The 16,766-nt window shown below is 53.4% G+C and overlaps 2 protein-coding genes across 2 annotated transcripts in view; both read left to right on the top strand.

Moving 5' to 3' along the window:
• The window catches only part of OGFOD1 (2-oxoglutarate and iron dependent oxygenase domain containing 1), a 34,812-nt gene extending 31,272 nt beyond the window's left edge, over window positions 1-3,540 (top strand). The window contains exon 14 of the transcript XR_014792925.1: window positions 2,663-3,540. The gene's annotated coding sequence lies outside the window, so the exon portion shown is untranslated. The remainder of the gene's footprint in view (window positions 1-2,662) is intronic.
• The window catches only part of MT4 (metallothionein 4), a 36,309-nt gene that overhangs the window by 18,898 nt on the left and 645 nt on the right, over window positions 1-16,766 (top strand). The window contains exons 2-4 of the mRNA XM_084861312.1: window positions 5,879-5,967; window positions 14,618-14,679; window positions 16,290-16,355. Of these exons, the coding sequence (XP_084717438.1) occupies window positions 14,649-14,679; window positions 16,290-16,355 (97 nt within the window). The 5' untranslated portion in view covers window positions 5,879-5,967; window positions 14,618-14,648. The remainder of the gene's footprint in view (window positions 1-5,878; window positions 5,968-14,617; window positions 14,680-16,289; window positions 16,356-16,766) is intronic.

Consider the following 16,766-nt stretch of genomic DNA (forward strand, 5'->3'; position numbering starts at 1 on the left):
GATGCTGCCAGATTCATGAATAATAGCTCAATAAAGCCAATTAGGTCTTCAAATTTACTCCATTGAATTTTGTGTGTGTGTGTATGTGTGTGATTCAATAACACTTTAATAATAGATACTGACCCTTGAATTTCATATAATTTTCACATGTCACAAGATGTTATTCATCTTTTGCTTTTCCCTCTAACCATTTAAAAATGTGAAAATCGCCAAAACCGGTTTGGCTCAGTGGATAGAGCGTTGGCCTGCGTTGGCCTGCGAACTCAAGGGTCCCGGGTTCGATTCCGGTCAGGGGCATGTATCTTGGTTGCGGGCACATCCTCAGTGGGGAGTGTGCAGGAGGCAGCTGATCCATGTGTCTCTCTCATCTATGTTTCTAACTCTCTATCCCTCTCCCTTTCCCTCTGTGAAAAAATCAATAAAATATGTTTAAAATCTCTTTAAAATGACTTCTAGAATATTGTCAATATTTGCATTTTGTAAATTCAGCTGTACAAATGAGCATTTTTTTCCCCCAAACCTATCGGTGCATCTTGACTAGTTGTAATCTCTTTTGTATTAATGTCCAAAGACTAAATTCGAGGAATCGGAAGGCAAGACCCGAGCCTGTAGCCGGATCGGCCTTGCCTCTGAGTTCTCCCAGCCCCTTTCTGCCCCACTTCCTCTTCTGCCCCACGTCCAGACCCCACAGTCCTGTAGCGGTTCTCTGACCAGTCCTGTCATGGAAACTGCCCGGGGTCTGAGCTTCTGCCCTCCAGCCCTGTGAGGGGGGTAAGCTCGAAGGTCTCGACAGCACAAAGACCTGGGTTCAAATTCCTCACCCATCAGTCACTCCCATTTATTGAGCGCCTTCTCTACGCACTCTTGACACACACGTACTCCTCCTGCCCTCACTGCCGCCCGGGGGGATCCTGTCCTCACACCCATTTTACAAGAGAGAAAACTGAGTCATGAGAGGTTATATGACATGAACCCAATGCCACACAGCTGGTAGGAGGCAGGACCAGGATGGCAAACCCAGTGGTCTCCTGAGCTGGAACCTCTGCACATACTGTGTCCCGCGGTGAACTTCTGGGGAGTGTTGCGGTGAGCATTAGACAAACTAATAGAAATAAAGCACTTTATGCTCTGCCTGGCATAAAGAGCTTAATAAGAGTTCCCATAAAAAGCTAGTATTATTAGGTTATTATTATTATTATTATTATTATTATTACCTCTAGATGAAAAGGCTGCCTGTGACTTGTCAGGGTTGCTATTGTAATAAACCTGGTGTCTTTTTTTTCTTTTCTTGTTAGCCAGTAGCATTGTTCCTGCTTCCCTCTCAGCCCTGGGGTGGGAAAGACCAACCTAGCCAGGTAAGGTCTGGTGGGAACCAGTTATGGCCAAGAGTTTAGATCACATGTGTCAAACACAAGGCCCGCGGGCCAAATCCAGCCCGCCAGGCCTTGCAATGTGGCCCGCACCGCGCTGTCATCACTGCACTCCGCTGTCAGTTTATGACATTGTCAGTTTATGACTGTTCAGTAAACCATTCGGCCCACGATTTAGGCTGGATTTTAGATTTTGGCCCCTTCTCTGATTGAGTTCGACACCCCTAGTTTAGATGCTGACTTACGCACACGCCTGCTGCCTGCTCCTCCGGCTCCTTCTCCTCATTTTGCGGAGGCAAAGCACCCCCACTAGAGGGTGTGCAGGTGTAAAGAATGGAGATTAAGCACCTTAGGACGCTGGACTAGAGGCCTGGAGGGAGGCAGGGTGAGAGGGCGCCCTGGCCATGCCTCATCCTGGGACAGGCTTTTTCCATCACTCGTTGCGGCCGGGCCACAAAAGAGGAAGAGGAGCCTCGCACCCCAGGGATCAGAGCGGAGCCGCAGGGCGTGGGACACCAGGACTGTTACACCATACCCTCGCTGCCTCTGCCAGCCTAACAGCATCCAAGCAGCCTCCACAGTTATTGGCACACAGCGGGTGCGCTTTAAATGTTTGGTCCATGAATGATGGGCCTCTTCAAATAAATCAATGGTCACATCTTAAATACCTCATTTGGCAGGACCCCACTCTACAGTTCTCTCCACCTGAAACAGCCCCCGGACCTTTATAAGCCTGGCTCCCACGTGTCCATCAGATCTCTCGGCCCAATGCTGGCCTCTTCCCAGAGGCCTGTCCTGAGCCCCCAGCCCCTCCCACTACCCCGAGTTCCAATCCCACCCAGTAGGGTTCCATAGAAGTTAGCTTCTAACCTCGCCCCGCTAAAAAGTTCTACATTGATTCATGGTCTTATACTGGTAAGCACTGGGGAGTGGCACCTCTTTCTTCTGCTTGTTTGGCACGAGGGCACCCACAAAACCATGCTCGAGGTTCTGGGCAGGATTCTGAGCTTGACTCATGATCCTGGGTGAGCCCGAGACTCCTGAGGTTACACCTGAAGATTCTTCAGGAAACGAGAGAAAAGATTTGATCTCGCAGGATTCACGTGTCACAATAGCCTTGACAGACAATTCACTCAAAGAAACACGCTGACTCATTTCTGTTGATGTAGTTCTTCCGAACCCTCTCTGGCTCCAGGCATCAGCTTCTGATTTTGAAATATCAATGGAACTTAAGTAGGTTGTGATTTTTGTTTAAACCGAAAGTACACTCTCCTTAATCCCTTTGTTGTTAGGATTGATGCAAACCTCCTCCGGACGTGGTCTCCCCCTGCCAAACCCATGGGGGCATTGATGGGACGATGTGACCAGAGCCGTGCCGACAGTGACCTGTTGGCCCTGCCAAGGCATGGAAGACCCAAGAGCTTTCGAATGCTTTTGAAATTAGAAGAGACCACGATGGGATGGGATCAGCCCAGCATCTGAGGAGCAGAGGGACCGGCCCCTGGCCCAGCGTGCTCCCAGGGTTCAGATCAAAGCTGATGGCGGGAGTGCGTTCCAGTTTCCAAGGAGTGTGCTCTTTCTGGTGCCCTGGAGCCATCGCTGGGCGTGGGCAGCATCAGACGCTGGCTGAGGCTTGACTCAGCGTTCCTAACCTCCTCTTTGGGCGGAAAGCCACCTCTGGCGCACCCCGATCTGGGAGGCTTAACTTACCGCCTTCGAATGAACTCCTGTAGCTGGAAGCAGCGTGCAGCTGGACGGATCTGAGCGCCACTTCTCCGAGGGGGAGACTCCACGTTCCTTTTCTGCAGCCCTGGCATTTCCAAGCAGGAAAGGGCCAGACAGATCACCAGCCTGGGCCGCTGTTGGTTTTATCCTTGTTGTCCTGTCCCTTTCGCTCACCCACCTTCACCTCTTTAACACAGCAGGGTTTTTGTTGTTTTTTTTTAAAAATATGTGATTTATTGCCCGGCTGCCATGGCTCAGTGGCTGAACACTGACCTATGAATCCAGAGGTCACAGGTGGATTCCTGGTCAGGGCTCACACCTGGGTTGTGGGCTCCATCCCCAGTAGAGGGCGTGCAGGAAGCAGCCGATGGATGATTCTCTCTCACTGATGTTTCACTCTCTCTCCTTCTCCCTTCCTCTCTCTGAAATCAATAAAAATGTATTTTAAAAAACCTATGTGTAATTTATTATTTGGATAGGTAATACTTTGATATCAACCAAATTTGAAGGTATGAAAGCATACACAGAAAGATGTGGAGAAATTGGGGTGCACTGTTGGTGGGAATGCAAATGGTATAGCCACTGTTCTACTCAGAATGAGGGTTCTTCAAAAATTAAACATAGGGCCCAACCGGAGTGGCTCCGTGGTTCAGCATCGACCCAGGAGGTCACGGTTGTATTCCTGATCAGGGCACACGCCCGGACTGCGGCTCCTCCCTAGTGGAGGCAGCTGACTGATGATTCTCTCTCCCTCTCCTTTCCTCTCTGAAATCAATGAAAGTAAAATATATATAATTTTTTAAAAGATGCCATACACAGACAAAAAAAAAATTAAACATAGAACTACCCAAGGATCCATCATATGAGTATGTCTTCAGAGGACATAAAAATCACTGTCTTGAAGAGATAGCTGCACCTCTATGTTCATGGCAGATTCTTGTATCCCAATATTCATAGCAGAATTAATCAACAATAGCTAAAAAAAACTCCTGCCTCGTGGCAGCTACTGTTCTAAGCCCATTAACTTATTTAACTCTCACAACAACCCTGTGAAGTAGGTGCCATTGTTAATTATTCCCATTTTACAGGCCAGGCCTTCCAGGCAAGGTCAGGAACGTGCCTAACATCATGGAGCTAATGACCGAGAGAACCGACTTCGCCCACACAGCGGGGCTGCAGGCCTCGGGGCACACAAACCTTTACTGAGCTTGCTGCCGGGCCCCGAGCTTCCTGGCGAGAGAGACGCGATGAGGCCTTAGAGTCTAAGGCTTAGACATAAGCCCCAACGCCACGGAGTTAATGACTGCAACAGGGACACCATTCACCCTGATGCCAGACAGAGAGCTGATCAGCGTTAAAAGGGGGAAGCACGAAATGTCCTGAAGAGCAGAGGAGAGGCGGTGAGGAGTGAAGCTGTGTGGAGGAGGTGACATCTGAGTGTGAAGACAACCAGCATATATGGAGTCCTGGTCCCGCACCAGCCACTTCACATGTTGAACCTCCCCAACAACCCTATTAGCCCCTCCATTTCACAGATCAGAACGACTGAGGCTCCCAAAGCTCCATATGTACATATCCTATATAATAAAAGCCTAATATGCTAAGTGTCGGGTCATCTGGCCATCTGTTCAACCAATCAAAGTATAACATGCTAATGATGTGCTATGGCTGCTCACCTGCTCGCTATGATGTGCACTGACCACCAGGGGGCAGACACTCCATCCAGTAGGTTAGCTTGCTGCTGGAGTCTGGCCGATTGGGACTGAGTGAGACTGGCCAGACATGCCCTGGAGCCCTCCCACAGTCCCTCCCTGGCTGGCCAACCTCCTGCGTCCCTCCCAGCTGAGCTGACCTGAGCTCATTAGGCCCCCCTCAGAGGTAACCACTGTTACGTGTTTCTTGGTCTCCTTGCCAGCAGATTCTGTTCATATGCCATCATGTATGACTATGTACCTTCCCTACTTTCTCTCTGTGCCTTTCTGAATACACCATGCTGCACTTCACTCCCCTCGGTTAACCTGTATCTTCTCCATCCTTCCCCACCAGGACGGGCAGAGCTGCCTGCTGCTCTCCAGGGCTGCCTGGAACTCCACTGCATCGCTGCCTCATGATTCCTGAACATTCGGTCCCTTCCCAACGCTTTACAATCAGATCACCATGCGTGGCGCCCACGTCCTGGTGCGCCCGGTGCAATAACTAGGATAATTTCCCAGCGGCAGTGTTGTCTCCTGCCAGCACATATGCCGTGTATGTTCTGGGGGCCACTGTGCCTGTCACCCTCCCTGCCAGATTCCGTCTGTCCCCCTCCTCCCCCACCTCCCCAAGAGGCACACTACGCCTTCCGGATCTCTGCCAATCAGATAGACATTTAAGAAATGATATCTGGCCGGGACCGGTTTGGCTCAATGGATAGAGCGTCGGCTTGGGGACTGAAGGGACCCGGGTTCGATTCCGGTCAAGGGCATGTACCTTGGTTGCGGGCATATCCCCAGTGGGGGGTGTGCAAGAGGCAGCTGATCTATGACTCTCTCTCATCAATGTTTCTAACTCTCTATCTCTCTCCCTTCCTCTATGTACAAAATCAATAAAATATATTTAAAAAAAAAAAAAAAAAAAGAAATGATATCTGGGTGTAGTTTTCATTTGCATGTCTATGATCGTAAGTGTAGATGAGTAGCTATCACTTCCTGTAAAAGTGATTTGTGTGTGTTTGTTTTTTCTTGGTCATCCCTTCCTGCACTGATGTGAATGACCTAAATGTTCTGTCTCCCCTACGAACATAGGAACTCCAGGACGGTGAGGTTTTGCTTGGTGTCATTGACTGTTGCATCTTCAGCACAGAGCCTGGAACCTGATGTACCTTAGGAACCCGGTAAATATTTTTTAAATGTATTTTTTATTGATTTCAGAGAGGAAGAGAGAGGGAGCGAGGCATAGAAACATCCATGATGAGAGAGAATCATGGATCGGCTGCCTCCTGCACGCCCCACACTGGGTTGGAGCCCGCAACCCGGGCCTGTGCCCTGACCGGGAATCGAACCATGGCCATGGACCCAGCCTTTCCCTGGGAAACCCACACCGTTAATCCCACACTAGTCCCTCTCTGGCCCCTGTTGGGGATGAAAGAGGCGGACCTGCCTGTCCTGGTGCCTCAGCACCACAGCCATGCCCAATGGCCCAGGCCTCCTTTCAGGATTTCTAGCTGTAAACCAGGGGCGATCTTTTAGCCCAGGTGCGGGGACCATGTCTCAGTCCCCCAACCCCCACCCCAGGGCAGCGGCCCCAGCAGGCTGGTCCTGGGACTTGGCAGAGCGCTGGGCTGCCCACCACGAGGAACAAAACTTCTCAGTCCTTCTGAGTTTCTGCTTTGTCCCCACATCTTAAACACTGTGGTGGGAACCGGCCACTTCATTCAAAGGAGGCCCTGAAAGGCCCTATTGTGTGCATGGGCCCAGGCACCAGCTCCCGGTTCTCTGAAGGAGAAAGACTTGGACAGAAGCAGGCGGCAGCCTAAGAACCCTGGAGGTCAGGCCCTCGTGAATTGGCCCGGGGCCTTGCCTCATTAGTATGCAAACACATGCAGAGCCCGGCCTTGGCTCCTCCTCAGAGCTTCCTTGACCCAGCTCTGTGCCAGTGCCGGGTTGAGAGGAGCAATTTTATTTTCCCTGCCACAGGGCCCTGGTATATGCCCTTCTCGCTGCCTGGAATACCCTTCCCCCCACAAACCTCTCTGTAAATTGGGTTCCCCTCAACTTATCTGTAGTTATCGCGCATGTCACATATCTGGACCTGGGATTATTTGTAGGCGTGCTTGCTTGTCTCCTGTCTCCCCTGCGAAAATAGAAACTCCAGGACGGTGAGCTTTTCCTTGATGTCATTGACTTGCCTCTTCAGCATAGAGTCTAGGACCTGATGTATCTTAGGAACCTGGTAAATATTTTTCAAATATATTTTTATTGATTTCAGAGAGGAAGAGAGGGAGCGAGGCATAGAAACATCAGTGATGGGAGAGAATCATGGTTCTTCTGTCTCCTGCATGCCTCACACTGGAGATCGAGCCCACAACCCGGGCATGTGCCCTGCCTGGGAATCGAACCGTGACCTCCTGGCTCAGAGGTCCATGCTCAATCCCTAAGTCACGCCATCTGAGCCTTGGTAAATATGTGTCATGGACGCATGAATGAGCACACGAGAGGGACTCTGCCAGGCCCATGGGTGTCCATTCATCCCTGTCTTCCTGCCGGTTGGTTCGAGGATGCCATTTCCCCAGCCTCCCTGTGGGATTCACTGAGCCCACGTGGCCCCTTTTCCCAGACTCCCTGGGCTGGGAGGTGAGTGGGAACACTTCGGGGCATTTGCATTCACACCCCGGTACATCTGTCAGGCAAAGGCCATGACGGCAGTGATCAAAGGGACGGTGGGAAGACAGAGCCTCCAAATGAGGCTTCTTCCAGGTGGAGAAGGGAGGCGTGGCTGGAATCAAAGCCATAAAGTCCCAACGGGCGTGCAGAGGGAGGGGTGGGGGACACCCCCCCAGCTGTTAGAAGGAGAGGTTTCCCTTGATGTTCAGGAGAGGTTAAGGCAAAGAAAAGCCACAACCCTCCCCCCAACCCACTTCTCTCAGAAAACCCTTGCGTTATGTTCTTCCCTGAGAGTACAGGCAGGTCTCAGAAGGCTCCGGCGGGCTGGGCGGCCGATCCGAGGCCGTCACATTGACAGCTGTGCGGTCCGTGCTTGGCCGATGTTGCCTAGAAACGTGATGGCATGAGTTTCACAGAGACCAGCATTCCTGTCCTCCAAGTGCCTCCCAAACCCTGGTCAAAGCAAGGGTGCCGGGCTAAAGGGGTTCAAATGGTCACGTATTTGCCGCTCCCGGCACCCTAAATCCTCAGGCTCCACCTGCTCCTGTTGGAAAGGCTCGTCTCCCAGGCCTGGGGGACAGGCACCGGGAGAGGCTCAGCGGCAGGGACAGGTGCAGGGAGAGAACGGCGATGCGGGAGCAGAGTGAGGGTTCAGCCTCGGCATTGGGTCCCGGGCGGATGGAGGGGGTCCCTGAGGGGCAAAGGGATGAGGTGGCGTGAACGAGCATCACCAGGATCTGGCCAAGAACCTGCCCCCCACGTCTCAAATCCCAGGAGGACTAGCTTCTCATCACGGGCCACCCCCCAACTTCCCCTGCCCCCTGTAGCACTCGCCCCTTTCTACCCAGCCAAAGGAGAGAGATCAGCCAGAGGACAAACGGGGACTTATGGCTGACAGCTAGAAGTGGTGGAGAAGGCGGCTCATGGAAAGAAGCAGCCCACCTCACACATGCGTGTACACACACACACACACACACACACACACACACACGACTTCATAGAGATAACTGATCCTCCAAGAGGGAGAGGCTCCCCAGAGATGATGAGCTCCCTGTCACTGCAGGAGTGCAAGTGGGACCCCGAGGGCCATTCTCACAGCTCCTGTAGATGGAATTCCAGCATCACCGACTTCCAAGGTTCTCCCCTTGGTGGCCGAGGTTGACTGTCAGAGGGAGGGGACTCAGGGAGGGGACATTGTTTGCAAAATGTTTTCTGAATGAGCATCTTTCCCTACTCCCAGGGAAAGGGTGTGTACCTTTCCTCAGCTTCTCAAAAGCGTTTATGGCTCCAAAAGATTACAAATCACCGGGAAGAAGCGATGAGGTCACCGCTTTTCCAACCTGGCTGTCCATCAGAATCGTCTGAGGAGTCAAAAAAGACAGGAACCCTTCCCAGGGTCCCACGCCAAGGGCACTGAATCAGAATCCTTACAAAACAGTGGTTTTGAAAAGCTCTCTCTGGGTGAGTCTGATGCCCTCAACCAGGGGTCGGTCTGAAAACTCTAGGAAATAGTAACCAAAGGCCTTGGTGAGTTTTAGGAGACTGCATCCTGAAGATGTAGGATTCTAAGACGGAGGTCACAAAACAGGACTGCGGGGACCCCTCCGGCCTACGGATGGATGCATTCCTTGTTCAAGGGGAGGTTGTTTAAACACAATAAACAAATAAACAGCTCTTTCCAGTGCTCACAATTGGAACAGTTCACATATACACACAATCCAGGTTGTAAATTCCTCTCACGCCATCAGAAGAGCGGACAGAATTTGACCCTCGTTCCCAGATCTCACTATTCAATTGGAGCTTAGTCACTTTGCCACAGCCCCCACCACTCCCTATTGCCTGCCCTCAACTGACTTCACGCTTACACACGAACTGCCTAGCCCCTCGGGTCACTTCCATTTGAGCCCCCTATTTGACGTTTCCCTGGGAAGTCACAGTTTGGGGGGGTTATTGGCGCTGAAGTGATTCCTGAGTGGCGACGGGAGCCATCTGCCCCAGGCTGAGCTGGGAACGGAAGAGCCCTCGGCCCAGGCATCCCCCAGACGTCGGTCCGCACTCACCCTCCTGTCTTGTGCCTCCAGCTCCGAGGCCAGGACTTCAAAGCCAAACAAGCTGCGCACTGAGTTGGCACCGACCCCCTTCGGCCTCCACCTGTTTTCCTGTGCCAGGCAGACCCTTCCCGCCTCCGCTCGCTTCCCATTAAAATTAACAAGTGTTGCAGGCAAGCATCAAAGGCAGGGCTGTGCCTTCAGCATTCCAGGCAGGCCCGGGCTCTGCTCACAGCCCCTCCCGAGCCTTCCCCTCTCTCTTCCAACTGCATCAGGGGCAACGGTTCCGTGGGGAAGGCCAGGATGGGGACTTTGGCCGTTCTCCTCTGTTTGATATTTGCATCAAGGAAAATTCCAGAGCCAGCAGAGCATCTTCACAGCCATTTTCTTCAAAGCGCCCAGCAAGAACGGGGCAATTATTCTTAAGAGGCACCCTTAGGAGAGTATGTCATCAGCCTCATTTTATTGGCAGGGAAACTGAGGTCAGATGGCTTGGCCAGAGAGAGAGAGGGAAAATCAAAGCAGTGGCGGACTAAATCTGGGTCCATCCGAGGCTCATGCAGACCTGAAGCTGGCCCAGGAACTGAGCACACTCAGGCCCCATGCCCAGCCTGGGGGTGGGGGTGGAGGGTCGTGGCCACCCCTCCTGGTTCTCACACTGCGCTTCCCAGACCCGAACTGCTAACAGGTCTTAGGTCAGTTAACCCCCCCACCCCCGGTCAGATTCCACTTACAGCGCAGGAGATGACAGCAGAGGACGTACCCCCTTCTATAAAACCCTCACACTGCATCTCCTCCCACCCCCCACTAACGTGGATGGGGGGTGATCCAATTATTTGCAAAGAGCTATGGGTTTATGCTGGAGAAATCAATAGATTAAAATACTCCTGCACTATGGCTCGGAGTTATGGTGAAACCCCTCACAGGTGGGGAAGGCCTCTTGGTCCCTGTGCCTGAGGGACCTGTTTCCACAGGCGTCCTCAGACCCCCAGGATTTGCGATCTGGAGGGAACCTGAGGGGTCTGGCCAGCCCACTGTTGGGAGAGTGGGGGAGGGGGGGGAGGTGTACAGGGCCCCAGGCTGCTGAACTCATCCTCCCATCTTTGGAGGAAAGGCAGAGCCCAAAAGCAACCAAAGACGATGGACAATTAGCGAAGTTCCTCGGAAACGTGGCTTTGATCCCAATGCTCAGATACCAGCTGCACTTTGGGGACGTGGCTGAGGGCGTTGCCCTAGAAATCTTAGAGCTAGGCACTTCCCAACCAGTTAAAAAGCCACTCTCTTGCCCGGCTGGTGTGGCTCAGTGGTTGAGAGTGACCTATGAACCAGGAGGTCACGGTTTGATTCCCGGTCAGGGCACATGCCCGGGTTGCAGGCTCCATCCCTAGTGTGGAGCATGCAGGAGGCAGCCGATCCATGATTCTCTCTCATCGTGGATGTTTCTATCTCTCTCTCCCTCTCGGAAATTAATAAAAAATACATTTTAAAAAAAAGAAAAACAGAAGGAGAAGGGACAGAGTGAGAGAAGAGACAGAGACATGGGTTCTGCGATTCTCGCCAGCGGTTTCTCCTCTGCGCGTCTCAGCAGCCCAGTAACACCGTAAAACCTTCTTCTTCTCGCTCCCTGGGTGACACATGCACAGCCTCGTGTGGGGCCCTCAGCCGTTGCTTGAATGGGCACACTCTGCAGTCACCTCGGAGAGTGCCAAGGCCCTGGGAAGGGCACCTCTCAACCCTCCCCTCACCCAGCGGCTGCCCTGGCAGTGGGGCCACAGGCAAGGCCTTTGGTTGAGACCGAGAGAAGGTGCGGACCACACGATGGCCCCAGTAGCTCTGGCTGTCTAGAGTGCCGTCAGTTCCTGGCTATGAACCCGCTGCAGCCAGAGGGAGGGTTTCTAAGCAAAGGCAATCAAGTGCAGGGACCCAGGACCAGCTTTGCCCACTTGCCTGTGCCCCTGGGCTCAGGCTGAGGGTGCGGCTCCGCTGCCCCTGCACCGCTCCCACTGCGGAGGCTCCTGCAAACACCCCTGGGAAGCCCGGGGCTCTGAGCATGCACCCCACATGCCCTGGGAAGCCAGGGTTCCCTGCACTGGGAGGGAGGGAGGGAAGGAGGGCTGAGACTAGGGTGAGGCACCTAGGGCTCAAAAAGTAGACAGGCGGCTCCCAGGTCCTTCAGGCGCCTCCCTGCAGAAGCCGCCTGCTTCCTCCTCTGACAGTTCTGGGCACGCTCATCGCCCCTGCTGGGGCTCCAGCTCCTGAGGCCCCCCGCCCTGGGTCCGGTTCAGTGTCCCACCCAGAGGGCTGGCCTGGAGCCCAGCACATAGGCCGCCCTGAGTGTGTTGCTGAATGATTGATTAAAGGAGAGAGAGACAGAGAGTAAGAGAGAGGAGGAGGGGGGTGGGGGGAGAAAAGAAGGAAAAAGGTGAACGTGAGCCTCCTTCCCCCTCTCCAAAGCCCTAACCTGGGCTGCCAGCCAACCTGGGCCAGACGCTGGGTGTGTTGGGGTTGGGGGGGGGGGGGGAGGGGAGGAGGGCAGGGAGCGTGGGTAATGGCCAGCTGCGGCCTTACTCATGCTTCCTCAGGGGCTGTGTGCAAAGCTGTAAAGCGGAGGGTTCCACTCGCGCCCTGGGTGCTGAGTGACAGCGGTGGGGCTGCCCTCCCTTTTAATTAACCGGCAGCCGCCGGCCCCAGGGAGCCTGTGAGGCCGCGGGGCACAGGGGCCCGGACTCCGCATTTAGCCTTGGCCTGGTTTCCCAGCCCAACCCCGGGAGGCTGCGGGGCTCTGCCAGGGCTCCTGAGTGGAACTGGACACAGAAATGCAGAATGGTGTGTGTGTGTGTGTGTGTGTGTGTGTGTATTTTGGTTGGGGGGGGGGGTGCTTTCTTAGAGCTATTCTGAGAAAGAGCAATCCAACCTCCCTGTCATCTCTCTCTCTCTCTCTCTCTCTCTCTCTCTCTCTCTCTCTCTCTCTCTCTCTCTCTCCCTCCCTCCCTCCCTTCCTCCCTCCCTCCCTCCCTCTCATTCTCATGTGTACACCTCAGACACCTGCATTGTTACTTTAGCTGATGGGACAAATCTCTAGAAAATATATATAAAGGGAATGTGAAAAGCTTTCCAGCTTATCAAAACCCACAGCACCTCCTCCTGATGGTAAGGCCTTTGAAGCTCCTTCGGCGCAGCTGTCAGAACTCCCACCCCAAAGAGGAAGCACGTCCCCAGGCGGCAGGGGAGGGGTAATAGTGCATTGGAAAGGGGGGGGGGGGCTGCCCCTGCTCTTCTCAACCAGCCTCACACCCCAAAGCCCAGCCCACCAGGGTCTGGGTCTGTGCCCTCTATGCTTTCCCAGGCCGGGCCACAGACAGATTTGAGACAAAGAAGATTTTTGTCTTCTGTGTTCTTGATGGCTTCTTACTTCTCCTCTGAGCTTCCTGCCTGAGTCTCTCCTGTCCTGCTCACAATCACCTCCTTCTAAAGATGGGTCCGGCTGGTGTGGCTTAGGGGTGGAACATCGACCCAGAAACCAACAGGTCGTGGGTTCCATTCCCCATCAGGGCACATGCCTGGGTTGCAGGCTCCGTCCCCAATGTGGGGCATACAGGAGGCAGCCAACCAATGGTTTTCTCTCATCATCGATGTTTCTATCTCTCTCCCTCTCATGTCCTTTCTGAAATCATGAAAAATATATTTTTAAAAAATAAAGATGACAAACTGAGGTTTGCAGAGGTGGCAAAGCGTTGGGGCAGTGCTCCAGGCATATCTGGCTCCATAGCAAGCTGCCTATCAGCCTATCACTCCACTATCAACACAAACTCGTAATAAAATCTATTCCTCGAGCAATTTGGGTATTAACTGCCTGATCATTTTCAGTTTCTCCTAAACCTCACCTCAACTCCAGGAGTGGACCCAGTTATTTTCATTATGTGGTTGAGATTCCCAGCGATAAAGAAACTTGTCTGGCCCTAGCTGGTTTGGCTCAGTGGATAGAGTGTCGGCCTATGGACTGCTGGGTCCCAGGTTCGATTCCAGTCAAGGGCATGTGCCTTGGTTGCATGCACATCCCCAGTGGGAAGTGTGCAGGAGGCAACTGATCGATGTTTGTCTCTCATCCATGTTTCTAACTCTCTCCCCCTTTCCCTTCCTTTCTGTGAAAAATCAATAAAATATATATATTTTTTTTTAAAGAAAAAGAATTAGGTTGAACTTAAAAGCAGGGACCCCAGAGATGAAAACTCTTCCCCATATGCACTGCTGCTGAATGCAACCTGCTCCAGACCCCGAGGGCTGTCCTAGAAGCCTGAAACATATAGCTGGGTGGGTGGCCGCCGGGTTGTAATAGGCACAGGTAATAATAATAATAATAATAATGATAATGATAATAATATTTATGTGCCAGGTTCTGAACTGAGCACTTAATAGGCATTCTCTCACTTAAGCCACACAACGGGGCCAGTGCGGTAGGGTTCTCTCTCCTTTTCATTAGCTTGACTGCAGATGAGTAAACTGAGGTCAGGCAGGGTGCAGGCTCCAGCTGGCACAAGCCCCTGACTTCTGGCCTTCTCACCCATGGGGCCTGGGGGTTATGTCCGGAAGAAGACCTGAGAGGGGCCGTCTGGAGCCCAGAACTAGGGTCCAGCCCCTCCTGCCCACCCAGGGGAGACAGAAGACGACCCTGAGCCAGGGCGGGAGCAGCCCCTGTGAAGGAAGAAGCAGAAAGGAGCAGCCCCTGTGAAGGAGGAAGCAGAAAGGAGCAGCCCCTGTGAAGGAGGAAGCAGAAAGGGCAGACAATGGGATGCACAGGAGACGGGGACCCTGGGTAGAGGAGGCTGCCAACCTGAGCCCCGCACGTGCCATCGAGCCTGAGCCTGGATCCCTGACCCCTGGGCAGGTGGGTGTGTGGGCAGGGTGGCAGTCACCTCCATCCCTGGTGATAAAAAGCCACCCGGATGACGGATGACGGCACTGCTCTCCCCAACCCCTCGCCTGTGGTGTCTGGCTCTGCCGTGTGCAAGGCGTCTGGCCCCAGGGAGAGGCGGGGTGAGCCTCCAACAGCAGCTCCTCGGCTATAAATAGGCAGCCTCCAGGGCTGCTCACTCACCTCCTTTCTCCACCACAGCCATCGCCTGAGCCTCTCTGACACCTGGACCATGGACCCCCGGGAGTGCTCCTGCTTGTCTGGTGAGTAAGGATGCCCACCCTTGCCTGGCTGGTGTGGCTCAGTGGCTGAGCGTCGACCTATGAACCAGGAGGTCAAGGTTTGATTCCTGGTCAGGGCACATGCCCAGGGTTGCAGGCTTGATCCCCAGTGTGGGGTGTGCAGAAGGCAGCTGATCCATGATTCTCTCTCATCGTTGATGTTTCTCTCTGTCCTCCCTTCCTCTTGGAAATCAATGCAAATATCTATATTTCTTAAAAGGAGGCCCATCCTTGGGCTTTGGGACTGTGCCCTTGCTTCCTCCAGGAGACTGCCAAGCCTGCGGGTGTCTAATCTTGCAGTTAGGAGCGGCCAGTGGTGTGTGTTTCAGACTGGGGACCTCTGGGGCAGCTCCCTGTCCTGTTGGCTACCAGCCTCATTGCTGGAGTTGATAGCCTGGCTCTGGAATGAGTGTGGGGGTGGGGGTGGGGTACCTAGCAGCAGGTCCCTAAAGGCAGCCACCAAGACAGGGGAAGCGCTCCAGCCCAGGTGCTGGAGACCTGGTTTGGGTCTGCTGCTGCCATCACTCTGACACTTTGTATTTCCAGGCCTCAGTTTCCTCAAAGGTTCCTGTGGGAACTTGGGCTTGATGGAGATGGCCTAGCCCAGTGGTCGGCAAACTCGTCAGTCAACAAAGCCAAATATCAACAGCACAACGATTGACATTTCTTCTGAGAGCCAAATGTTTTAAGCTTAAACTTCTTCTAACTCCACTTCTTCAAAATAGACTCGCCCAGGCCGTGGTATTTTGTGGAAGAGCCACACTCAAGGGGCCAAAGAGCCGCATGTGGCTCACGAGTTGTGGTTTGCCGACCACGGGCCTAGCCCAGTAGTACTCAAACCTGATTCTACAGTAGAATCACCTGGGTTGCTTTTTAACATACTGACTCCCACCTGGTCTGAGTGGCTCAGTGATTGACCGTCGACCTATGAACCAGGAGGTCATGGTTCAATTCCTGGTCAGGGCACATGCCCTAGTACATGCTCAATCCCCGGTAGAGGGCATGCAGGAGCCAGTCAATCATGATTCTCTCTTATCATTGGAGGTTTCTATCTGTCTCTCCCTCGTCCTTCCTCTCTGAAATCAATACTGTACAAATATATTTTAAAGAATAAAAATACTGCCTTAGCCCGTTTGGCTTAGTAGATAGACAGTCAGCCTGTGGACTGAAGGATCCCAGGTTCGATTCTGGACATGGGCACAGACCTGGGTTGTGTGTTCAGTCCCCAGTAGGGAGCAACTGATCAATGATTCTCTCTCATCATTAATGTTTCTCTCTCGCTCTCTCCCTCTTTGAAATCAATGAAAATATTATATATGTATACACACACATACTGACTCCCTTTCCCCTCCCAGATCTCTGAACCAGAACACCTCAAAGGTGTGTCCTAGGAATCTATATGTTAACGAGTACCCTGGCGGCCACCCAGGTTTCCGTGCGTGGACGGGGCCTGGGGACCACTGGCTGGTCTTCCCCTCTGTCCAGCCCCACTCACCGACGGCCCAGAGACCCTGCCCCTGTGGTGCTCTGCAGCACACCCCGTGCGCCCGTCTGCCTCAGTCCTCACGCTTCTGCTCTGTCCTCTCTCCTAGGAGGAATATGCATCTGCGGAGACAACTGCAAATGCACCACCTGCAACTGTAAAACATGTCGCAAAAGTGAGTCCGGTGACTGGGGCGCCGAGGGCCAGGCGCTGGGAAAATCTGTTCCCTCCATCTGCAACCTCCCAGCCGTGGTGGGAGGGAGAGGGATCAGGGTGCCTTTTACCCATCAGGGAGGCCTGAGGGAGAGTCCAGCCTGCCCAGCGGTAAAGGGGAGCGAGCACTGGCCTGGAGTCAGCAGCTCTGGGGTTTGGTCCCGGATCAGCCACTGTCCAGTAACCTCGGGCAAACCCTGGCCCCTGCTGGGCCTCTGACGGGCCTCGCATGGCCTCTGAGATTCCTTCTGGCCAACATCCCACAAACTTCCGGTCCCTGGGTTTTGTGACTGTGGATTGAAGCCCACGGCTGGCTCTTCTTTTCCTCCTTCCTCTGAGCGGTGGGAGGGAAGGGGGTAAGAGAGAGTGTGGC

This window comes from Pipistrellus hanaki, assembly GCF_964339955.1.
Source record: "Pipistrellus hanaki genome assembly, chromosome: 15".
In the NCBI taxonomy this organism is placed as follows: domain Eukaryota; kingdom Metazoa; phylum Chordata; class Mammalia; order Chiroptera; family Vespertilionidae; genus Pipistrellus; species Pipistrellus hanaki.